General features: G+C 44.1%; 2 protein-coding genes across 4 annotated transcripts in view; one reads left to right on the top strand and one right to left on the bottom strand.

Moving 5' to 3' along the window:
* Positions 1 to 25967, top strand: part of AP3M1 (adaptor related protein complex 3 subunit mu 1) — a 59250-nt gene that overhangs the window by 21194 nt on the left and 12089 nt on the right. Inside the window, exons 7-9 of one of the 2 annotated variants that reach the window (XR_011231666.1) lie at positions 1243 to 1472; positions 2733 to 2877; positions 3359 to 6414. Coding sequence is in view for 1 of the 2 variants with exons in the window: in XM_069460747.1 (XP_069316848.1) it covers positions 1243 to 1450; positions 2733 to 2877; positions 3359 to 3459 (454 nt within the window). In the remaining variant the exon portion in view is untranslated. Of the gene's footprint in view, positions 1 to 1242; positions 1473 to 2732; positions 2878 to 3358; positions 6665 to 25967 lie in introns of those variants that run through there. The other variant, XM_069460747.1, reaches the window with a different exon arrangement.
* VCL (vinculin) overlaps positions 6773 to 25967 on the bottom strand; it is a 100851-nt gene continuing 81656 nt past the window's right edge. The window contains exons 14-22 of one of the 2 annotated variants that reach the window (XM_069460745.1): positions 22734 to 22883; positions 20646 to 20754; positions 19207 to 19509; positions 17854 to 17978; positions 16366 to 16551; positions 13322 to 13525; positions 11063 to 11266; positions 10570 to 10674; positions 6773 to 8895 (exon numbers count right to left, since the gene is read on the bottom strand). In XM_069460745.1, coding sequence (XP_069316846.1) covers positions 8749 to 8895; positions 10570 to 10674; positions 11063 to 11266; positions 13322 to 13525; positions 16366 to 16551; positions 17854 to 17978; positions 19207 to 19509; positions 20646 to 20754; positions 22734 to 22883 — 1533 coding nt within the window. In that variant the 3' untranslated portion in view covers positions 6773 to 8748. The remainder of the gene's footprint in view (positions 8896 to 10569; positions 10675 to 11062; positions 11267 to 13321; positions 13526 to 16365; positions 16552 to 17853; positions 17979 to 19206; positions 19510 to 20645; positions 20755 to 22733; positions 22884 to 25967) is intronic. The other variant, XM_069460746.1, reaches the window with a different exon arrangement.

Raw genomic sequence — 25967 nt, 5'->3', positions numbered from 1 at the left:
AGTGAGTGCCGTGGCGTCAGCCTAGCTCACAGCAACCTCAAACTCCTGGGCTGAAGCGATCCTACTGCCTCAGCCTCCCGAGTAGCTGGGACTACAGGCATGTGCCACCATGCCCGGCTAATTTTTTCTATATATATTTTTAGTTGGCCAGATTAATTTCTTTCTATTTTTAGTAGAGACGGGGTCTCGCTCTTGCTCAGGCTGGTCTCGAACTCCTGAGCTCCAGCGATCCGCCCGCCTCGGCCTCCCAGAGTGCTAGGATTACAGGCATGAGCCACCACGCCCGGCCTGCCCTAAATGTTTATACTGTAATTAAACTTCAGATTTCTGTCTTGATTTTAAATACTTACTGCTGAAAAATCATACAGTTCGTAGCACAGTGGTACCATTGTGCTACACTCAGCACCCCCTTGCCCAGATGCTGAATCTGCAATTCTAGAGGTACAGTTGTCCCTTGGTATCCTTGGGGGCTAGGACCACCCAGGATCCAGGTGGTTCCAGGATCACCGCCCACCCCATGGATACCAAAATCAACAGGTGTTCAAGTCCCTTATATAAAATGTAGTATTTGCATATAACCTATGCACATCCTTCTGTATACTCTAAGTCATCTCCAAATTACTTGTAATACTTAATACAATGTATAATGCTATGTAAATAATTGTTATGCCATGTTAGTTTTTTTATCTGTTGTTTTTTTTGTTGTTTTTTTTTTTATTGTTACTGGCTTATTTTTTCCTAAATGTTTTGTTTTTGTTTTGTGGGGTTTTTTTGAGACAGAGTCTCGCTCTCTTGCCCAAGCCAGAATGTAGTGGCATCAGCACAGCTCACTGCAACCTCAAACTCCTAGGCTCAAGTCATGCTCCTGCCTCAGCCATCAAAGTAGCTAGGACTACAGGCACACACCACCATGCCTGGCTAATTTTCTTTTTATGTTTTGTAGACGAGGTCTCACTATTGCCCAGGCTGGTCTTAAACTCCTGGCCTCAAGTGAACTTCCTACCTCAGCCTCCCGATGTGCTAGGCACTGCACCCAGCCCCAGATATTTTCAGTCTGCAGTTGGTTGACTTCGAGGATGCAGAACCACAGATAAGGAAGGCCGACTGTATAGAGCCCTATTGTGGAGTTAGAGGCAGGGTAGGATACTCTGGACTAAGGTTTTCAGGCCATCTTTGAAGCTGTCCCACACCATTAATTGTTTGTATGTGTTCTTTTTTGTCTTTCTTTGTTTCTCTATTTAGTCTAGTGGCAATACCAGTATATGTAAAACATAATATCAGCTTTAAGGAGAACAGTTCTTGTGGCAGATTTGATATAACAATTGGACCCAAACAGAATATGGGAAAAACTATTGAAGGAATCACAGTGACAGTTCACATGCCAAAAGTTGTGCTGAATATGAACCTGACACCAACACAAGGCAACTATACATTTGATCCAGTCACCAAGGTACAGCCACTTCAAATCAAGAGTGAGCAAGTGTTCCTGCAATATATTTTGTGATTTGGGGGGAGGGACAGAGGGAAGGGTTTAGCATCTTATTTAAAACTAAAGCTCCTATCAAAACCAAGAGAGTATACTATGCTGTGCTTCTGCCACTGGCTGTGGAGGGAATCCTGCATCTGCTACTGAGTAGGTAAATAGAACAGGGAGACTCATTCTGTCCTTTTTCAGAGTGTACTTATCCATTGATAATCCAGAGACTCCACTGTCTAATGAGAAAGAAGAAATAAAAGATTTTTTAAAAGAGATAAATATTAGGTGGATACAAGAAGTTATTTATGATAGTCTATTATTAAAATTTCCATAGAAATTGATCATTAAGGCTTTTTTCTTCCCTTTTAACTTAAAAGCATCATTTCATACTCTTTCACAGGGGATGTTGGTTAGGAAAGTTGCTTCCTCGCCCTACTTAAACATGCCTCTAGCAGAGGGTTTTCAGAGAAACCATAAAAGGTTATTTTCTCTCAGCTTCCTGTTGGGTAGAAAATATGATTATTTTCAACAGCAGGGTCATTGAGCTATCTGATAAATGAAAAGGCATATTTTTTAATAAAATCATGGAATTTTAAAAATCATTTAACTCAGTCCTAAGGATTCAAAGAACCTCCCCAGAGACCACACAGGGCTGAGAAGGGGAGCTTCAGATCCCTGGCCCTTTACCCAGGCTTCAACTCTAACAGCTTTGCTTCCTCATCTACTGTTGAGCTTACACACTGAAGATTTCATTTGAACAGAGGGTTTTGTAGCTAAAAGTTTAAAAGCACCAACCTCAGTCAGTCTTAATTTACAGAAAAATAAAAAGGTCCAGAGAATAGTAGTGACGATGGTGTAATGGAAAGAACATTTGACATCAGATGGCCTGATCACATCCCAACCGTGCCTCTAACTAGCTGTGTAACCCTGTCATTTGATCTCCCTGAGCCTTAATTTCTTCATTGGTAAATAGAAGACAAAATCTACTTCACAGCCTTCAGATAACATGGGAATAGTGCTGAGCACGGTGCTAATCCAAAAGTCAATGCTCAACAAAGGTTGAGTCTCCACCCTCCCTCCCCATTCAAAGTCACAGAGCTAATTAGTGGTCAACTCAGTATAGATCTCAGGTCTCTCGTTTTCAAGATTCTGTGCTTCGTTTTGTATAGAAGTTTATGGTGTCTTTGAACCTTGTCTTTGAGCATTTGCCTTTAACAAGTGGTTTTGATTGTTTTTGATTATGTATCTTTTTAAGGTACTAACATGGGATGTGGGAAAAATTACTCCTCAGAAGCTCCCAAGTCTTAAAGGACTGGTAAATTTACAGTCTGGAGCACCCAAGCCAGAAGAGAATCCAAGCCTCAACATACAGTTCAAGATCCAGCAGCTTGCTATTTCAGGTAAGGATAAGTTTGACTTGTGTTTAAGGGCAACTGAGTTTGCTGAGCTCAATTATTACAAGCTTAGAAGAGTAACAAATGTTCCCTCTCTAGAAAGTGCCAGGGCTCCAGTTTGCCTTTTACACTGTGCTTAGGGGCCAGCACCCCAGACATTAATGATTTGGGAAAGCACTTTTATTTCAGAGCTTCTCCCCACCCCCACCCTCATTTGAGCACCAAAGAGGAAGTCATTCATTTTTACAAAAAGTAGAATTATCCTTAACAGACATTCCCTGCCTATGTGGGAATCTCAACCAAAACCATGCCCTCACAGTGCGTTAATTCACAAATGATAGAAGAGACATCACCTCCAAAGGGTGGAAGGGACACTGGTTAATGTCAGATTTACCATGTAGTGTTCATTGCTAACAATGTATTGAGTTAGCAGAACTGTATTGGTGTGACTGTGATAATGTATTCCTTTTCATTCTTTTTGACACAGGCTTAAAAGTAAACCGCTTGGACATGTATGGGGAGAAATATAAGCCATTTAAAGGAGTCAAATATGTCACGAAAGCTGGAAAGTTCCAAGTGAGGACATGAGAAGAGGCCAAAATTTCTCAAGATCAGTTTGTTTTCCAAGTGTCATTACAATTTATTACTATTAGGTACCAAGTGGGTGGGAATACGTATTCTAGTTAAAGCATTTGTGTCGAGCTACATACCGCTAACAGAGTAGCTTAGTAATTAATGTAGGGTTCTTAAGGAGCTTTAAGCTAAGGAAACTTTTTTAATGACTTAGCTTATTTTGTACCTTTTCACTTAGGAAGATTTTGGAGATGATTTCTTCCACAGGGGGGTACCACCTGGACACTGTACATTGTAACAGTAAAGGCAGAAACTACAGTGATAACCTCTCCTAAAACAAGTTAACTGGTCTCATCCAGCAGGAGCGATCTTAATCTGTGACATGATGTGTCAGGTGCAGCCAAATGTCACACCTTCTGATCTTAGCCATCCCAAATCAGTGTCTCTCCCAACAGAGGAAATCCTTCCCCACCCCCCAAGAAGTTTACAAAAACTGCCTCTTCAAGTGTTTGCCTTATTCAGCTTTTCACTTGTGCCATTAAGCAAGCACTGTAGCAAAAGCCACTTCCACATGGCCCTGGCAGGGAGCACTGCTGCTCCATGCTCCATTCTCACTGTACTTGGTATTGTATTTTTTATAAATAAGATTTTTATGTAAAGCTCAGATTTTGATTTACAGGGACCTTGCTGCAGTAAATAACATCTCAACTTTGTGCCACTGGTTCAGCTGTTAGCATAATAAATATCATTTGTATCAAAGGGGCAAATGCTTTATTAAGGTAGTAAAAGGGAACACTACTGCTTTTAGGAAGTTTTTGCAAGCACAAGCATTTGCACTTTTAAGCAAATTAAAGTAGTAAAAGATACTTCAGTGAAACCTTTGCCATCTTCATGTTTTATAAAGTTTATCTAATACCACTTAAACCGTAGTTAGCCTAAATGCTTCATGCCCCAGTTCAACAAAAGGAGGAAAATGTGCCTGCCTCACTATCCTCAGTCTTTATTAATCTTTTATCTTTTTATTGCTGTTCTGAGGGGGTTGAATTTGCCTACCTCCCTCTTCATATCATGTGCTTCCCAAGGGTAGAGTCATGGATTCCTTCCGAAAACTATTGTCCTACTTATCATGTGAGTACTTAAATGTCTCTGCTGTACTGAAAAAATACATGGAAGTGCATTATAATGAGGCAGAAACAAAACCCTCAGTAACATTGATGATACCACACTGACCATCATGGTTAGAAAGTCAGTCAACAGTTGGATCATTTCACTCAACTTCACTGTGTCATTTTTCAACTTCACAGGCTTGGTAGTCCTGGCCTGGTTATTTTGCCTCATTAGACATGAAGAAATAGAGAAACGCTGAAAGTTAAGATACAAGTGCTTGTTCTTCACACTTCCTTCTTGTTCTTATTTATACTGTTAGTTTTCTTCTCCTTGTGGCTCCATTCTTTTCTTTCAGTCTTCTCAGTTTATAGCTCACTTTCCCTATTACGCTAGGGACAGCCCTTACGCTCGATCCCGTTTGTGCTGTCGAGGGCCAGTGGCTGGTGCTGGTAGAGGGGCCCACTGCACAGCAGCGTTCTTACCTTCGCCTGCCCAGGTGCAGTCTGCTGCTCATCTAACAAAGGCCACTTTTGCAACTTCTAAATTTCTAGAGTAACCAATCTCAGATTGGCAACTAAAGTCAAAATGTTGCCAAATATTTATTCCTTTTGCCTAAGGTTGGTTACCCAGTGCAATTGCTTTTCATTTTTAATGTCTTACTCTTCAGAGTTCTTACCTCAAAAGAGCAGCAAGAACATTTGCTTTCCTTTCTGCATAATCCCTAATTCCAACAATCCATCCCTGGACTGTCCAGTTTCCTCCTATGCTGTCTTCTATCCAAGCAGAATATATGCCAAGAGACCCTTGCCTCTAGCAATTTCTGCTATATCCAAGTAGACTGTTTCCTTTCACAATTAAATTATTGTATTTATTAATTTGATAGAATTCAGTAAACCGTTTCTCTAGCTCTGGCTATACTATCAATAAAAAGATGAAAGCAACAAATTGTTTTTGTTTTTGTTTTTAAGCCTCACTGTTAATCATATATTCTGAGATGTGTGAGGCTCAGTGTCAGAGCAGGCTGAACATGACCATTTTTTTTCTGTATCATTGCACAAGCTTTGACAGTTGCTCTCCTAACCTCAATATGTTAACAGCCATTCTTACTTTCTTTAAGCATCACGCTTCTGGCCACAGACTGAGATCAAAGCTACCTTCCCTACCACCGCCACCACCACCTACCAATAACAAATACTCATGAAGACTTAGTAGTAGAGTATTTTTCAAGCACAGAGTTCCAGCTAATCCGAGAATATTCCCTTTTCCTAAATTCATAAAGGAGTCTATCCCAAGAGCAAATGAAGTAATTATTGTCTGCATGAAGGCATCACTATCATTTTATTCAAAGGGAGTGCATCTGATGGGCTCATTCCTTAAGTGGTGCTACAGAAAAACCCTTGGAAAATGCTAGTCTTATTGTCCTTAGAGGCAACAGATTTGAGAAAACAATTATAATGCAGCAGGAAGGCAGCACCAGTGAGCATGGTGAATAGCAGAAATGAGACGGTTTTAGATATTGCTAATTCAGCAGCCTTGGATGTTTTTCTTTAATTCAAACAGCCTGGGATCTGCCTCTATAGTCAGCAACTTTTCTGAGTTAAAGCAGTGATAAAAGCAGTTGGCAACACTAAATATCAGTATCATCCTTTAATGATCGTCACCCCTTTCAGTTCTAAAAAATCAGGCAAAAACAGTGATGTCCCAACTCTCCTCCAAGAACCTGCTCCTACCTTTATAGTCAGTGCTCCTCAAGCAAGAAGAGGAATATGTCCCCAAAAGCTAACTCTGCCTCGTAGCCCTGGTGGATCCCTGACAACGCTACTGTTCTATACAGGGCTTTGGAATATGAAAAATGGACCTGTGGTGCTCCTGCATATTTAACAACTTCAGCTTTTTAGGGGATAGTGATGGTCTCCATGAATAGCTAGACTCTTCTGTGATGAAGACAAACCACTTCCACTGGGGGGTGATCCACATCATCTGGCTGCCTTCTGCCTACTGTTAACCTTTGTCACTTCCTTCCTTCTACGGTATAATCCCCAAAGTTGTCCATCATCACACAGATCCTCATTAAGCAAATATACTACTGTTGATTTCTTCTAAAACATTTGGATTAAATAAAAATCTTTAGTTTTCAGATCTTGAAGATTAGTTTCATTGGCTATTCTTCAAAATGGAGAAACCTGACCTAAAAGTTCTTGCTAAAATAACATATCCATCATTTAAAGCATTATTTATACAAATGCATTTTATTGTTTTAAACAGAACAAAAGAAGAGGCAGAAAATATTTGCATATAATAAATCCTAGCTTATAAATGTAGTTTTTTAGTGGTGACATATCTAATCATCATTCAGGGATTTGTTTGTCTTTTAAATTGTTTCACTGTGTCTTGAGCACTGATATTAGAGAAAAACACATCTGGCATAAAATATAAACCAGTGTCTCAAACCACTGGAAGAACGTAGAGAGCAAACATGATTTTTCTTATTTCCTCTAATCTTTAGTAAAACAAAAGGTGATCTTTGGCATAGATTCATATTTTAAAGGCATTAATATTGCATTTATATCAGATAAGCACTATACAAATATGCTGAGGGCTTTGAAAATAACCATCAATTAAAAGGGAATAGAGGAGCCTGAGTGTACAGGACCAACCACCTTAACACAAGTTCTACACATTCAGTGTTGGGATTGAACACACATTGAGGGCTGGAAGGGAGGACATTCAGGCTAGAGTTCTTACTCCTTTACTTATCTGGTTCTGGGCTCTGGAAGAAATATGGTTTCATATGCCAGGAAATACTTAGCAGTGATAGGTACAAAAAAGGAAAAATTTCGCTCTCTAACTTTGCCTAATAGGAATCTTACTGTGGTGATAAATATTATACCATTACTCTCTTGAACAGTCATACTTGGAAGAGGATGTAGGGGGCTTGTAGTTGGCTGAAGGGAGGAAGGAATTACAAAGGAGTATTTCCCACTGATTCATTCCTAGTAGCACCAGAATTCTAGTCTGCAAATACCACTCTGCCTTAGGCAGGAAATAGCCTTCAGACAGGATTACCTTTCCACTAAACACTCTTGGGGGGGCAAGCACTAATTCTTAGGACTTAATTTCAAAAGGATAAAAAGGATCTTCCAAAACCACAGATGAACACCTACGTATCTTTAAAATCTTGTTTAGGAAGGGTGTAGGGGAAGACTACAAAAACCAGGATGGGAGACATGATTTGGTTAAAAATTAAATGCAGCATTTCAGCTCAGAAAGAATAATTAAGAGCTAAGAATGAATGATATAAGGCCTCAGCACAGACCTCCGCAGGCAGTGACAAAGCGTAGAGCACCTGAGAGTGGCCCCACCAGCAAGATGGGCAGGGCCACACCCCAGCTACTCTGCCCCTCCAGTGGCAGAGAGCACCAGGACACAGTGTGTTTGTGGGATGGCTACCTTGGTGGCCAAGGCAGGATACGGGATGGGAAGTTTCCCTAGCACAGACATTGCTCAGGGGCATGGTAAAGACAGAATCATATGACTCGATTTCCTCTGTGAAATTTGGTTTTATACTGTGGGAAACTAGAAGGATTGAATTGGGGAAAGGCAGGAAATGAATCCAGGCCCCATATGCTGGGGCTCCCCAGAGGCCACCTTCGCCTGCAGCAGCGAAGCTCACTTCTGAAAAGGACCCAGTAGCACAGCCCAGGGAAGGCAGGCAGGGTCCGCAGCAGCATGGAAAGCTCAAAACAATTTTTGGAGGCACAGTGATTTCCTTCTTAACTGACTTGCCTGGGCCCTGGGTCTTGGGAACCCGGAAGAGTAAATGGGGTCCAGCAGAGGGAGACAGAGGGAAGTGTCTCCTAGGGATCAAGGGCAGAGCAGGGTGTCTGGCTAGTGTTCACGCTTGGATTCTGAGCGTATGTGAAGTCCATGAGCTAGAAACCCAGTCTGCCTATTTGGGATAGAGTGTGCACGAGCATAACTGTGTTTGAGAATACAGGCTTTATACGGAGACACGTTTCAAAGTGTCCATGAAAAAAGTATAAATGTTTTCTAATGTGAAGAGGCCCCTATTCCTTTCTGATGTGTCAGGCCAGGATGTGGCTTTCAAACCCCAGCAACTCTGGGTAGCTCCTGGGACTCAGATCATTTTCTTTCTGTTTAGTAGGGGTTTCTGTCCCAGCCAGGTTCGCCAGGTGCCTACTGGTACCAAGGAGTCTTTCTAACCCAGCGCAATGTAAAACCAGCGTCTGTTCGAATTTTGATTGAAGCAGCCTCTGCTTCTCGCACCGTCTCCTTCACAGACTGCATGAGGTTCTGGGCGTTGTGAACCAGCATCTCCGTGGCCTGCAAGGAAAGAGGTACTCTCCATTACTCACAGTCCCTGTTGCAGCCCTGCCTCCAAAATAGGTTTCAGCCAGATGTAGACTACAGCTAACCCCACTGGTACCTGGCATCCCCTGTACTTGCCCACATCACTGGTGGTATAGCTGGATCACCAAAAAGGACCCAAAAGGGGACCATGACTGATTGTGTGCCTTCAGATGGCCTATAGCATGTACTTTCTCCTGGTCGTCAAATATGCTCCTTCCTCAGGCCCCGCTGTTCCCTCTACCTGGAATGTTCCTTCTCCAGGTATCCCCTGTCTCCTCCCTCACCTCCTTCGGATCTTTGTTCAATTGTCACCTTGGTGAGGCCTTCCCTGCTCACATTATTTTAAATCACAAACCACCTCCCCAACTCCCAGCATCGCTCATCCTTCAATTCTTTCTTCATTTTTCTTCATGGAACCTCTATCATCACTAACTGATATACTACATAGTTTACCTAGGTTGTTTGGTTTTTTGTTTTTGTGGGTTTTTTGGGTTTTTTGTTTTTGTTTTTGTTTTTGTTTTTTGAGACAGAGTCTTATTCTGTCACCTGGGCTAGATAGAGTACCGTGGCGTCAGCCTAGCTCACAGCAACCTCAAATTCCTGGGCTTAAACGATTCTCCTGCCTCAGCCTCCCAGGTAGCTGGGACTATAGGCATGCACCACCACACCTGGCTACTTTTTTCTATTTTTGGTAGAGATGGGGTCTCACAGTTGCTCAGGCTGGTCTCGATCTCCTGACCTCAAGCTATCCTCCCACCTTGGCCTCCCAGACTGCTAGGATTACAGGTGTGAGCCACTGCGCCCAGCCAGTTGTTTGGGTTTGTTTGTGGTTTTTGGGGGTTTTGTTTGTTTTTGAAACAGAGTCTTGCTCTGTCGCCCAGGCTAGAGTGTAGTATATGAGCATAGTTCACAGCAACCTAAAATTCCTGGGCTCAAGCAATCCTCCTGCCTCAACTTCCTGAGTAGCTAGGACTACAGACACCTGCCACCATTCCCAGTTTAATTTTTTCTATTTTTAGTAGGGTCTCGCTCTTGCTCAGGCTGGTCTGGAACTCCTGAGCTCAAGGGATGCTCCCCCCTTAGCCTCCCAAGTCACCAGGACTACGGGCACATGCCTCCATGTCTGGCTCATCCTTACTCCTATCTCTGTCAGAGAAACTTACAGAGAATAGAAGAGAAGCACCTCCTTTGAGCTAGCCTTTCATTCTCAGCACAGGCCTACCCACGTCCAGTCGCTGAAAAGCCTACCCTATTCATTCTCCCTGAGGCACTTACCGCCCAGGGCTGGAAAGCCTGCAGTGGGTGGAGTGAATAAGCACTGGAGGCCTCAGAGAACCAAACCTATCCCCGGGGGTAAAGAACTGAGTAGAGTCCCAACTGCCACTGATTCATAGTGTTACTTCAGACACTTAACCTCCCTACACAATTTCCCATCTCCTGGCTGAGAAAAGTTGCACAAGAGCTTTACTTCCAATTCCAAATTTCCAGTGCATCTCCCCAGCACAGTCTGTCCCCTCCTGAGAGAGTCAGAGTCCATCCACATACTGAATACTCAATTCAGAAGCAAAATTCCCCCAAAGCTGTATTAAATTGCTACAAAATGGCACAGAGGCTACTGGCAAGAAACCAAAAGCAGCAGACACGTACCTGCTCAGACTCCTCATCACTGATGTTGGTCCGGCCCAGCATGGTGGCCTTCACTGTGGACAGGATTTTGAGCTGGGTGCTTATGGTTGGGATCCGCTCACATACCTAAAAAGTTTAATTGGGTATGTTTCCATGTTTGGCCTGCAAGTTTCTTGACGGCAAGACTTATCCACCTCTGCCTTCCCAGTGGCTGGCACACAGAAGGCCTCAATACGTTAGCAGCAAGAGTCCACTTGTTTTCTCCCCAGGGTCAGTCCAGTCTTTGTTCAGAAACGGAAGGAGTTAAATTCTTTCATCTGATTAGGAAGTAAATTTTCCTGACTCCGTTTTTCTGAAATACGTATGTGTATTTCCCTTCTGCTATTCTTTCCCCTGTGAAGCGCCTCTTCCACTACTCACCTTTCTCCCCCCTGCCTTTCTTCCTCTCACATCCCTCCCACACTGACACACACACACACACACACACACACACACGGCCTCTTTTCCCGAGTACCTGTAAGAGATTGGTTCTAATCCGCTTATCTGTGCACTGCTTGGCAACCTCCTTGGCCAATCGTGTCACCTCGTCTGAGGCCTTGGCGATGTCCTTGGCACACTGGATGAGTGCCCGCTTGGTACCACTGCCCCCTCTTACCAGCCGAGACATCTCAGCCATCAGCAGAGCCATGCGCTTGGCTGCTGCAATGATGTCATTACCCTAGAGAAAAGCAAAGACACAGTGTGAGCCCTGCCCACGCTCTGGCCAAGTTAAGAAGGGAAGTGGAAGTACAGAGAAGAGAGGAGGGAGCCTGCCGCTCCAGCATCCCTCTGCAAGGGGGAGAAGAGGAGAAAAGGACCATTCGTGAGTGATATGGACAGCACTGGAGAAACAAGAGAATGAGCCAGGACACTCGCCCAGCTCTCCGTGTCAAAGAGACAGAGAGAAATGACAGAGGAGAGAGGAGGGGGGGAGAGAGAAGAGGGAAGGATGGAGAGAGACATCTCCTGACTGAGAAAAACGAAGACCTAGATATTAGTCTGAAGGGCAGCATGTGCGCCCCAGGCACGGCACAGAATAAGCACTTCAGCATCTCCAGGTTAATCATGGCAATAACATGGGGACGGTGCCAGGGAGTTGGTTAAACAGGCATTTTCATTTCTATAGGGAGAAAGCAGTAGAGCTGACCTGAGGGGAAAAATACAGAAGAGCCTTTCCAGACGCTGAAATCAGCCCCCTCATCCTTACCCTTGTTGCAAATAGCAGCCAAGGACTCTCAGTACTTAACCAGAATTTAAAACCCCAAGTAACTATTCTCAGCCTGGGTGAGAAAAAAAAAAAAAGATATTTTCTGATCTAGACTGCTTTGGCCCTCCCTCTACTGCCTCTTGTTTTTCCCATCAGCCTGAAAGAACACGTTGCTTTAATTTTTCACATGTAAAAGGGTAAAGAATCAATTCTTCAGGCCCCTCAGCTAAGGGAAGCCTCTGGTTACGGGAACCTTCAGCTAAGAGGATGCCGGGGCGGCATCAGGAAAGCAGAAATCCTACGTCAGGCTGTAACTGCAACCCCCCTCCAACTAATGGCAGTTTATCTTAGACTTGGCATTTTGCTTTACTAAAATTCATGGGTCATAATAAATACACAAGTCATTTATTTTATACCATGAAAGGCTCATCTTTTGGCTAATAACCGAAAATAACACCACTGAAACGGTCAAAACTACCTAAAATGCCAGGCCCTACTCATTTTTCCCCTCATGCTCTTCAATTTCTACACAATGCAGTGAGGCAAACACAGACCATGCCGCTGCAGGGTGCTCTGTGGGAGACCTCCACGGCACCTTGAAGTGGCTGATCACTTATGCTGGAGGGTGTGTGACATCCCAGGCAATAATTGAGGCCGGAGGGAACACAGGTATGAGAAGAAATCATGAGGCGAGGGGTGTGTTAGAAGAGGCCCTCTAGGTCTGCCTCTTCCAGTGCAGCCCTGGGGTCATTCCAGGATTTCATGACCTTGGTTAGAAGACAGCATAGTGCCATGGTTAGTTATTACCCATCACTCTTCAAACCCTTTCTTCTTGCAACATGCCACCTTGAAAGGGAAAAAAGTGATCACCCCCATCCCCCTACTCCCCAAACTAGCTTTGCTTCAGTCCCCAAGGACTGCGATTGCTGCCTGTCCTGCAGCCTTGAGCACTCCCTGTTTCCCTCCTGCTGAGACACCTGGACAAGCAGTCAATGAAGCTCCCTTCTCTGTGGGCTCCCATCAAGGCCAGCATCTGCCACACAGCCAAGTGCAGGGCAGCCAGCAGTCCTCCCCGGAGACCCTGCCATGTAAAGCTGCTCCTGACCCTGACCAACTCTGCCTGAGCCATCAGTGAGAGGTCAGTGGGGGGCTCCATGGTCAGGCCAGGTGACCTTTTAATGGCTCTACAATGGTTCCTGACCTGGAAGTCATTGAGAGACACAACTATGGCTTCCCCAGGGGTTTAAAGTTCTATTGATGGCCACAAGGTCGGTAAGAAAATGAATCTTTTCAAAAAGTGACCCCATCTCTCTCCATCCCCAGAACATAAATGCAACCCAATTAATCTAGCATTAGCAGACCTATGAAACTTGTGAAGCCAGTCCTGACAACATGGTGCAGACAGACAGATGCCCGCCCTGCTCAGACTCACAGGACCCGCACAGATCATGAGTGATGCAATGTGTCAAGGCTGCACATGGCCGGATGCATTTGGAGCAGCCCCCAACCGGGGGTGCTAATCAGTACCTTACTAGACCACTTGGTAGCTTCCCGATGCAAGGACTGAGCCGCGGCCAGAATGGGCTGGTTGACCGGCTGATTGGATGGCATTAACAGCAGCTCAGGTTCGTAATCGTCTTCCATGTCAGGGGGGACAGGGAACCCAACAGCATCAGCCGCATCTGCCTCAGCTACAACACCTATACCCACCTCAGCGGCTGGGACACCCGGCTTTGTCGATGGCGGGAAGGATGAGAAACAGGGATAGTGTTAGTAAGAGCAAAAGGACTTGGGAAACTGAGCTTCAGCTGGTTTAGTAACCAAAGCTTGCCTAGGATGGGAAAGAAAATGGTGCACACTCCAGAAGCCAGATACACCCAGCTCCACAGAAAGGGGGAGACTCGGCCTCTTGCACCACTCAGTCCAAGCCACCCTGTGGTGAACGAAGAAAAGGGACTCATCCCACTGGCAAAGGGTTTGCAGAGAAATATTTATACCGAGAAAGCAAGTGGCATTCATTTTTTAATACACTTACTACCAAAGTTAAATTTGATGAGAGTAATTCTCACATCAGAATATTTTTGAGGAGCCAAACAACCAAACAATAGTAGCCAATTACCTTTAAAAGGAATCCAGAGAGAAAAAGTAAATGCAGCCACACAAGTTGCCTTGAACAGAACAAAGTGAACACCCTGCTGGATCATATGGTCACAGTTCTACATTTTCCGGGGACACAGCAGGTGACTTGGGTCAGCTCTGTAAGCTGCCAGACACAGATTATCTCCTTCATGAGTTAAAAGTCCCAGACTTTAAAATGATAACATCGGAGGTAACAAATAACCAAGAAAGAGGTAGGAAAACAAACATGATGGTGAGTAAAGAGGACTTATCAAGTACCAGCAATCGCCTCGCCGTAAGGACCCTCAAGAAGACACCCGTCCATCCTCCACCATCTCACGGAACCCACATGTCAGACCAGCTCCCTGCCCTTGCAAGGTTTGCAGCGACAAAGCTTCCACAATCTCTTATTGCATCCACTGCCAGTACTAACTCAGAAGGCTTTTCCTTGGGTACAACCCAAATCTCTTCTGTTGCAAAACAGGTTCTCACTCAGCCCAAACTCAACTTATCTAGTTCGCAGACAGAATAACATGTGGACTTAGCAACTGACCGCTGAGCTCAGAGGAGCTCTCATAGGAGCCCACAATTGGTGCTCATGAAAGAACAGGAACCATGATGGGAGGAACATGAATTTAGCACCAGGGTGGGGATTATAAAAGGCCAGGGCAGGAGGCAAAGAGACCAGATGCTAAAAATAGGCTGAGGTGGAAAGAAAATAAAAGAAATTGCCTCAATGAAGCCTAACCATTTAGATGAAGAATGGTGAAAATAGGTTTCTTACAGAAAACATCTGTAACCAAGAGGAAGTAGAAGTTTGCATGGAATTTTATTTGAGGTTGCTGTCGCTCCTAAAAGTTTTTTCCTGCACATGAAGTCTGTCTCCAAAAGGTGACAATGAAGTTGTAAGACTCAGGGCCTGCAAGAGGTTCAGATACCATCTAAACCCTTTTTCCTAAACCCTGTCTCAACCAAGACTCATCAATAACACAGATTATATCCTTCACGAGTTGAAAGGAAGAGAAGCCAGCTCACTGCTGCTAGGGTTCAGGGTCCCAAAGTGTACAGAGACAGACAGATTGACAGATACACACACATATATACCTCCCCACCACCAAACACACACACACACACACACCAGAGTTCAAGTAGATCCTGACTTCACACAACTCAAAGTCAGCAAACCCCTGCTGCTCCAAACCTCAGGAGACAGCCAGACCTACGGACTTCTGGTCACAAACAGCACAGTGGGGCAAATATGTAGGCCAATGCTGTCTGTATCTGCCCCTTTTATGTCTTACCTTTATAATTCACGCATATTTTATGTTTCAGTGCACAGTGTATCTGGGTTCATTGTAATGAAATTTTAATTTCCTTAAAAATCTTTGAGTAAAACCAAGCTTTACTGTCACCCTCCGCCACTCCCATGGGCACTGGGACTCTGCCACATAGTCCCAGGGGTGTGCATGCCCCAGTTGGAGAGATACTATTATAAATAATTCCAGGTCAGGGCCAACACCAGCAAAGTCTCCATTCCTTCTTGGCACCTAGGCTTTCGGCTAACAGTTCAGAACAACACAGAGTTAAAACTCAAAGTGAATTTCCCAGCCTGAAAAAAATCCAAGATTAGCTGCAGGTGTGAGAGGTCCCTGAGGAAGTACAATCAATAGAAGAGCTTGAATGCATTGAGGATATGGAAAGAATAAAGGCAAATAGATGGTAGGAATAAAGATCTAGGTTGTATGAGAAACAGTTTGGGACTAAGTTAGAACTACATTTCACTGCAAGGTTAGCAATAATATTTTGCTCTAATCTAGAAAAGCTACCACTCACTTTTCATCATTTAGGAGAAAATAGGCAAAATTTATTCATGGGACATGACTGCTGCGGTATCCAAATTTTCACCAACCACATTAACATCTACACCTTCAGATTTGCGGAGTAGGAGTTAGCCCAGAGCTGCCTTAGTTGACAGGTAAGATGACTGTGAGAAAACACAGAGCACATGGCTTCCAAGATACCAATCCACCTGCTTCAATGAAAAAAAGGAAAGAAAATGCAAACATTTCCTCTAGATGTAGCATCCTGAGCTCTGATAATAAGCGATGCAGCATCTGAAAACATTCAGCAATCCCAAAAAAGACAAGCAAGTTCTAAAAGACCCCAAATGTCCAGGGTTGGGGCAGCTGACGCACTAACAAACAGAGAGGAAAGGAACCCTCTTCTCAAAGCACAGGCATCCTCGCTCTCACTTTGGCTGTGAGGAGAAATCACCAAGCACCGGAAACATCTCACTAACCCGCAGGGAAGAAGAACATGCTATCGGCAACATAGGAACCAAAGCAGAGAGAGAAGGTGAGTCTAGATAGACTCTTCTTTCTGGGCTGCGCATGTGGTTGTTCATCCGTGCTAAGAAGACATCCTTTCTCAACAAGAAAAGCTTCCTTACTTACCTTGCTGGACCATTTGCGAGCTTCATCATGGAGCTGCCTGGCAGCCATCATCATCGGCTGGTTAATCACCTCCCCGGCTTTCTGCTCAGGGAACTCTTCATCCTTCTCCTCTGGGGGTGGAGGCCTGGGTGGGGGGACTTCACCCTCAGGCAGAGGTGGTTTTGGAGGAGCAAGCTCATCTGTTAGCTAAAAAAGAGAATATGTAGGTTGTCAGTAAAGCCCTAGAAACTACTCCTCCTAGAATTCTTTCCTTTCCTCTGAAAAGCATCCCTAGAAAAGCCACCCACATTCACTCCATACAAAACTACCCACACTGAGCAGCTAGGACCACCTGCTTCAATCTCAACAGAAGCATATTTTTTCTTCATTTTCTTCTCCACAAAATGCTAGCAGCTACTGTTCTAGTCATATCTCAGGGAGGCATGTACAACACCACCAGATCAAAGATTCTGAAAACATCCCCACAGAAGATGTAAGTTCTGGTCTGGTTCTATCAGACAGCAGCTGCATAGGCAAGTAACTTCTTTCCCTGTGGCCTCAGGATCCTCATCTGTCAATGGTGGGTAGCCAGACCAAATGCCCTCTACGATCCTCATTCTAAACGTCTTGACTATTGATCACATGAGAAGGCATTCCCCAGGAATAGCCTGGCCCTAACCACCCACCAAGAGCCCAGCTGGAAAGAATCAAAGGAAGCGTTGGAGGCTTGGGAAGCACTATTCCTCAGCTATGTGTGCAATGACCCAATTTTGTCCTCAACCAACTTAGAAACTTAACATCTTACACTAACATTAAATATGGAAAAGTATCAAAGAGAGTAAATCAAATTATTGCCTTGATAAGTTATTCCAAAGGTCAAGGTGTTTCTAATACTGTCATTTTGAGTAAATGTCTAAAAATAATCACAATTTCTGTTTCTAGGATTTGTATCTGCAAGATATTGCCCAGCTAGCCTCTTCTACACCATGGAAAAATATATCCATGGTACTTTGGGGGAGGGGGGTATACCAAAAGATTTTAAATTATGGTTGGGAAAATTTTTTTTTAAGCATGCATTACTTTTGTTAGTTAAAAAAAAAAAAAAAAAAGTAAAGGGAAGAACCTACATAAGATTCCAACCACCTCAGTTTTACTGTTACAACTGGGAACATATAAAACCTCCTTACCACAAGCTGTGCAGATTATTTCACGACAACTCACTACTTCATCACTCATCATATCTACACTTACCGAAGCCAGTTCCTCTGCTCCAGCCACTCCCCATATCACAGCAGACCAATGCCACACATACCTACCGACCCATCCGTAAGAACTAGGTTGTAACGGCACTAAATTTAGGAATGAAAATCAAGATCTGCCCCCGTCTAAGCTTCAGATAAAAGCTAAACCAAGCCACCTAGCGACTGGGGCTCGGAAACAATCTACCTCTCTCTTGCTGTAGTCACCACACCATGCTGCTCAATTCTCCCCATCTCCGAATTTACTTACTCGGAGTTGTTCAAGGTCTGGTGGAGGAGGCGGGAAGTCAGGCTCCTGAGGTTGGAAGGCTTCTCTGACCTTGGCCACTGCTCCGAGGATCCGATATCCCGAGTCCAGGAAGCTCTTTTGCAGGCCTAAACACGAGACACCCTCACTGTCAGCTGGGCAGGTCAGGGCCCCCGAGCGCTGTCTACCCAGCAGCAGAACTGGTTTCCACTAACAAAAGCTGGACGTGACGCTGCCAGTAAGCACCACAGGCAGTGATTGGAGGGGAGGCAGGTAGGACAAGGCAGATACCCTGAGGCCTTGCAAAGAGTTGGAAGTGCCATAAACCAGCTCTTCTGTAGTGTTCATGGTGCCTTATTGGCTGTATACAACTGACAAGTACTTAGGAGATTCCTGGGTGCGAACACTCTGGGCTCAGGTGGCACCCACGGCCTCTCATGAGGAGGCAGTCGAGAGATAAGCCCGCTCAGCTCAGAACATGGGCGATGTGCGTTTCAGATTGGCCATACATCCCCGGTGGTACTTCTCACCTTTCTCTCTACTCCTTTGCTCTACTTGGCATTCAGCGTGTTAACCCTTATGTTGAGCTGCTGCTACTGTGTCTGGTCACCTGGAATTCAGGAATCCACTCAAACTACTAGAAACTCCAATTAGGAAACCAAGCATGTCCTTAGTGATGGTGGATTGAGGATGTTGGAAAGATTCTGCCAGAGCCAGGGAGGAACAGGGCAGGGCAGCCCCTCCTTCCCACTCTCTCCCACTGACTACATTCTACTCATAGATGAGACTAGAAACACTAGATGTTCGAAACAGGAAGGAATCCAGGTGATTCCAACCAAAGGAGTAGCTCCAATGACGCTCTGCTTTAGTAGTACTGAAAATATGATCAAAATTTACCTAAGGGAAACCCGGATCATTCAGTGTAGGACATAGGAGACCCAGAGGTCAACTTAAGCCCTCCAGAGTTAACAGAAATAGAGAATGCTTTACAGAGAAAAAGCATTTTAAGAAAAGCACAAGAGAAGTTAACACAAGCTACAAAAATTAAATGGATGGCAAATTAGTTATCAGGCATCTTTTGAGAAATTTCCAAAATAATGACTGACTAGAGCAAGGCGCTCTTTAGCCAGACAACATCAAGAAAGCACAGGGAAGTTGGTCCAAAGAAACTAACTTACGACAAGCCTGCCAATACTGCAGAGATTTGGATAGAAAAAGATTAATCTAGCACTCCTGAACTAAGTGTAGTTTTTGCTCCCAGACTTAGTACGTGGTGGTTGTGGGGTACACAGATCTCACTACCTTTCCTGAGTGGCCTCTCAGCTGAGGGGAGCCCCAGTGCCACGCATTGCTTACCAGGGTCAGAAATGTTTCCAGCCACGGCCTTGGCATCCATGACCATCGGGGAGATGGTTTTGCTCAATTCATCAGAGGCAGCTTTCACAGCCTCACGGAACTTGGGATCCTCAGAGTTCTCCACCTCCCTCTTAGCCACCAGCAGGATCCGGTTGGCCCGACGAGCAATGCTGGTTGCCCCAGCAACCAGCATCTGAGGCTGAATGTTGGCCATGGCTACCTTACACTTGTCCAGGTCTTTTTTAATTGCTTCTTCAGAAGCATCCAACAGAGATTTGGTATCAATGGCTTCGTCCACCAGCCCTGTTAGAACAAAAATAGAATTTAATTGCAATTTTAGAAGAAAAGAGACTCCAGAACACTGTTGTCTGCTCAAGTGTTTCACAAAAAAAAATACAATGCCCAGAATTCTCTCGTTCAGCTCAGAGCTCTTCCTAACACAATCAAAAGCTTCCAGGAGAACATGACAGTAAAAAAATTTTTAGAAAGTGAGGATGTAGCCCAGAAGGCCATATGGATTCGCAGCATTCACCCCAACCGTGGTCACTGGCCTTCCTGTATCCACCACAGACGACCAGAAACGCAACATCGGGAGGAAACAGGGAACGCGTCTGAACCCATCACCGCATCACCGCCACACTGTCTGTTATGACACTGCCTCCCTCCCGTCCCGCTCCCCAGCCATCTGTTGCTCGCTGGCAGCTGGTAGTGCCCAGGATGAGCCGTGCAGAGGATTCGGATAACCCTAACAGCCTGCGTCGTGTTTCTGTTACCTCTCTTCAGACACCCCGGCAGCTCTGCTTTCATGCCTGGCTGCTACAGACCCCTGTCACAGCAGGTGCCGCAGGGACAGCGAAAAGTCTACATTCCTCATTCCTTCCTGTCTCTCCCAGCCCTCCCTCCACGGAGAACGAAGAAGATTCAGAGGTGCCACTTCAATTGCACAGACACGGGTTTGTTGGTGGTTGGTTTCTCCTTTTTTTAAAAAAAACTACGTAGTTGATAAGTTGGAGGAAACTCTGAGACAAGTTGTATTAAATAGTAGCTATTGTGGTTCCTTGAAATGTGAACCCACTGACAATGACAGGGACACTTACTGTATCCACAGACACCGCCTCCCAGCCTCTGAAACCAAACTCTGGATCAGACTGAGCAAAGACACCATTCAAAGAGAAGATAGGAGCTGTGACAATAAACATCACACTGGGAGGGCGGCATTAAAATAAAAGAGACTCAAAGAGTCTCTCTTCTGACAAAGTTGCAAGGCTAGAATGAGAAGCCGCCACCGCTCAGCAGCCTTAATCAGGGCCAAGTGCACTGTCGAGCACGTGACCGTCCCTTTATCCAATTACAGCTGAGTCACATAACCAGTCCCGCCTGAGGTTCTCCGAACTCATTCCTCATGGCTCAGACAACAAGAACTTTATACAAAACTCTACCTGTCATTTTTTCAACATTATCAATCCACTGGTTCTTCATGGTCTCAAAATGTTCATAAGCGGCTTGATTTCCAGGGTTCCTAAGTAAGATGCGAGCAGCCGAGACCACCTGGCAACGATAAAACAACCTTTGAACACCAGAGCACCCTCCCGCTCCCAATCAAACCGTCGCTGAAGCTTTCTCCTCTTCACCTACAGATGGCGCTAAAAAGCCACAAAGAGGCAGGGCTCCTCATGCCGAACACTACAGGGTTGGTCTCATCAACAGCTCCCCAGAATGGGCCCTTCACACACAGTTTTTACTGTCACAGCCTGATTTTAAGAAGGTAATAAAGTGACAAAGTAAATGGGTGCTCACTTGATACTTTAGAAGACCACACACAAAACTGACAAATATTTAAATCATTGGTATCAATTCTTCCATCTTAAAAAACAGCATTAAGGGCCAGGCACGCTGGCTCACGCCTATAATTGTAGCACTCTGGGAGGCCAAGGCAGAGGATCACTTGAGCTCAGGAGTTTGAGACCAGCCTGAGCAAGAGTGAGACTCCATCTCTACAAAAAATAGAAAAAATTAGCCAGGTGTGGTAGCACATGCCTGTAGTCCCAACTACTCTGGAGGCTGAGGTGGAAGGATCCCTTGAGCCCAGGATTTTGAGGCTGCAGTGAGCTATGGTCAGATCACACCACTGCACTCTAGCCCAGGCAACAGGGCAAGACCCTGTCTCAAAAAAAAAAAAAAAAAAAAAACAGCATTAAGAAAGATACTAAAAATTACTCAAAACTGATTTATAAATGATATTAATAAAAATACCTGTCTATAGTTAACAAAGTGCTGTCACATCCATTATCTTACTGAATTATCACAAAAATCCTGTGAGAGAAATAGGACAAGTAGTATTTCTACTTTATAGCTGCAAAAAACAAGACTCAGAAATTTTAAGTGGCTTTCTCTAGAGGTCTGGGCTAGTCAGGGATAGCAGAATGAACTAATATTTACTAACTATCTGGTAAGATAAAGCTGTACATGCATATTCTTAATCCTCAAAACAACCCATTACAAAGGAAATAGCTCCATTTTACAGATGAGGAAACTAAGTCTCCAGGTCACAGAGGATTCAAGTCCAGATCTGTCTACAAAGCCCTCATTCGTTTCTATAGTGGCTATCTTAAGCCTAGTTTTGTTTCTCTTTTTCAGGAATCTCAGTTTTATACTAAATTCGATGTTTTATGGAAGCTTATTTAAAAAGTAAGACATGTTCATATTTTTTAAAAGTTGGACAAGTGTGACTATTCAAGAGAATCTAATTTGTTAATATACCACGTAGGCGAAAGTTGAACAATTAAGAAACATGTCCCGTCTCTCCCCACAAGTTCCCACATAAGCCAGTGTCACAGACGTGTACAGCCTAGCATAATCGCTAATATATGATAGGCACTTAATAAATATTTGCTGAATAAATGAATGGAAAAAATGGCTCCTCTATAATTTGAATAGAAGAAAACTGCACAAACATCATACTAAATGATGCTGAACTGGTATTTTTAAGAAAATCTATCACATATTAGACCTTTAATTCCTGTCCAGTTAGTTTATTTTGTTCCCAATCTTCTTTTGCTCCCAAACTTACTACCTATACCTTGGTTATACAATTGATTGTATACCTTGGTCATATAATTAAGTAGAAAAAAGAAAATAAGTTATGGACACAGCTTAATTATTTTTTTAAATACCATCACAGAGATGTGGGGAAAGATATAAACTCTAAAATCAAAACAAACTAACCTCTCAAGGTTATCCAAATATTTTCCCAAATATGTGTGTGTGCAGCAAGGGGATTACTTTACTAGTTTTTTCTACTTTGAAAACTAATATATGGTTATTGTAAAAGCAAATTGAAACATGAAAACGTATAAAGTCCCCTATAATCCTAACCTTAGAGATCACTAAGTTTGACATTAGAGCATGTATTTTTTATGCCATCTTATAACAAATGTTCAAAAATGTACAGAAACTGTTCTGTAATTAACTTTCTTTACTGAATAGCGCATGAGGAGTATTGAAACGAAGAGTGAGCAAAAGCCGACCTGGGGTGTGAGTTCTCGGGCCGTCTTCACCGATGCCTGAATGCCTTCCACCGTTGACTTATTAGCAGTACCGACAGCAGCCGCCTTCTCTGCCGTGGCACCAAGCCTTCCTGAATGGTTTTCAAAGTTAGCTGCCCTCTCATCAAACACCTTGAGGAAAAAACAAAGACATCAAGAAAATGTATTTCAATAAAATGGATCAGGCAGCCTGAGAAAAATCTCTCTCTTTAGCAGAGGCAGCAAATGTTCAAACAAAGACTTTAAAGATGAAATCAAACCCTAGTTAATAAAACAACAGTCAAACTCCAAATCTTGGCTTTGGCAGATCTCCTGCGAGGTTTAAGACAGACGTAACACACACACACACACACACACACACACACACGCATCTGCACGTGCGCGCTTTAGTTTCGGTTCAACTAGTGCTTACCAAGTACAAGCAGAACACACAGCATGGTATACTCTGCAACAGGTAATTCACAGAATGTGAAGACTAAGTAATTCCTATTTTCAAAAGCTTATCCTTTAGTTTGAAGAAGACAGTCAAACCCACTCCAGGCTCTCTTGTAGGTGGCTGGGTGCACTAACAGCCCAGAATATCCACAGAGAGTCCTAAACTGAGCTCTAGCCTGCCCAGAACAGTATCTCTCATATATCCCATTACCATTAATGTTGTAAAAACTCTGTCCCTGACCTCCAAGGGAAAAACAATAGCTGGTACTCACACTCGGGCATGACACAGGGAAAGGATGGCTGATTTTTATTAACCTCAAATGCAAAACCATCTACCTAATGGTTCATTCTGCTCTCTAATTTTAAAAAAGTTATCTTTTCCTTCAACATGGGCATTATGTAAGGTTGCATCCCATGAAGGGGACTATTTAACTCTTTTGAGCTCTTTAGTCATTTGTTTGGATAATGTTATTAGAACGGATCCTTGAAAAAGCAAGGCATACCAAACAGCACCAAGTCAAGTTTAGACAATACACAGAGCATGTCAGGAACTGCCTGGCAGAACACATCCTTCTTTTTGCCTCCTCCTGAATGTATGCCCACCCTACTTAGAGACCAATTCTGGCTCTAGGAGACAATCTCTAAAGGGCTCATGGTTTACTAGCAAGCTCTAAGCTCACTGCCAGTGTTCTGTGTCTGTCCTCTCAAGTCTCTGCCCCATCCTGGCCTCCTGTTTGGACTCAGCTACCTGGGTTCCTACTATTCAATGCTCAGAACCTCTGTCTAAAATCCCAGATCTCCTAGTCCCCTTCTCCCGGCCTCAGTCCTTTTACCCTCGCTGGGCTCCCACACTCTGGATCTCAGGGCCTCTGTCTGCCTTGGGTAACCATCTCGATCCCAGACCACGTCTGCTGCTCTCTTTGATTTAACTGATTGCTTCACTTGCTTTTCTTGTCACTCAACCAAAATTTACTGAGCACCTACTATATGCCAGACCCTGGGATAGGTACCAAAGATACAAAAATGAATAAGACACAGTATCTGCTTGTCAAGGAGCTCAGAGCCTAGTGAGGGAAATGGGCCCATAAACAGATATTTATAAAACAATGTGCTATGTACAATAATAGAGCTAAGCACTGATATCATAGGAGCAAAGGAAGGACGTAACCTATCCAGGAAGCGAACAATCACAGGATAAACGATAAACAGGGATTAGCTTGAAGAGAAAAAGGGGAAGATAATTAGGCAGAGAGACAGAAAGAAAAAAAGACATGGAACAAACAGAGTATACAAGGAAACAAGCAACTAGGTCCTGCTGGGGCAAGAACAGAGAGGCGGGGGTTTGTAGGAAATAAGTATCGAAAGATTATTAGAAGCCAGGTCAGTCACAGAGCTCTGGCTTCATCCTACGTGAAAGGGAAAGCTCCACTGAAGGGTTTAAGCAGAAGAATATCCAGGTCAGATTTGTGTTTTGATTTTATTGGTGGCCTAGTGACAGATTCAAAGATTAGTTAGAGCGCTGTAGTCATACAGGCAGCAGGGGACAAGGATCAGAATTCGAGCTGTGGCAACACGAATGGAAAATGGAAAGGATTCAAGAAATATTTGTGAGGTCAATTTTGCATGCCCTGGCTGCTTATTGGTATGAGAGGATGAGGGAAGCAGGAAAGAGTCAACAGAGAGTCACTAATGTCCAAGAGAGAACAGAAGACAACATATGCTGAGCTATCTATGAAGCTCTAGGTGGAAAGGACCAGCAGATAGTTGGTCTGAAAGTCAGAGGGGAAGTCTGGAATGAAAAAACAACAAATCAGCCCGCCGAAGGGTTGAGCTGAACTGCCTAGTAACCTAGGCTAGAGAAAAAAAAAATGGGGTCATTTGGAAATAAGAATAACACAAACCTTGACCCACCAGTCTTACATTATCTTGCGTACCTGAACCAAGCCCTTTCTCCTTTGCTGCCAATACTATAAAGGCTGGAAAACCAAATACTTGCTTTCCTAAATTACTCTGCGGCCGAGGTGGCCATGAGACAGAATTCTAGCCAATGAGATAAAAGCAAAGCTCTCCCGGAGGATTTCTGGGAAAGCTTTTACTTTCATTCCTTCGGCACCAACAATGCGCCAGGCATTGTTCTAGGAACTGGGAATGAAGCAATGAGGAAACAAAGTCTCTGCCTGGGTGGAGCTTTCACACTAATGGAAGGGAGACCACAGAGGAGAAAGGTAGGATATGGAGATTAAGAAATCCCTGGGGGTGGGGTTGCTATGGTACGTGGTCACCCAAAAGTGACATTTCAGCAGAGAGCTGAAGAAAGTGAGTGAATAACAGATACAGTTATCTGTGGAAAGACTGGAGAGAACACGTGCAAAGGCCCTAGTATTCCTTGTATGTGTTTAGAACATGTAAACATGTTATGTGTTTAGAACATGTAAACATATACAAGGAATACTAGGAACACAATTCAAGGAGGTCATCGTGGACAGGGGAGCACAAGAAGGAAGGGTGGTACCACATGAGGTCAGAGAAGGACATGGGGGACCAGATTCAGTGTTGTGCTGAAGCCACTTGTACTGACTCAGGCACCAGCTTACGAGAGCCAAACGTGCCCATCTCTTCCCAATTATGCTTCCGGTGACTTCACGTTGACACAGCCACGGTGGGAGTATTTACATCATGGAAATCAACAAATATTACAGATCAGGGTTGTTTGTTTTCCTGGAGAGTTGCTTTACCAGCTCATCACTGACACTGTTAGGACTCCGGCTTCACTCTCGGACA

This window comes from Eulemur rufifrons, chromosome 28 (assembly GCF_041146395.1).
Source record: "Eulemur rufifrons isolate Redbay chromosome 28, OSU_ERuf_1, whole genome shotgun sequence".
Lineage (NCBI taxonomy): Eukaryota > Metazoa > Chordata > Mammalia > Primates > Lemuridae > Eulemur > Eulemur rufifrons.
This window is presented reverse-complemented; position numbering and strand designations above follow the sequence as displayed.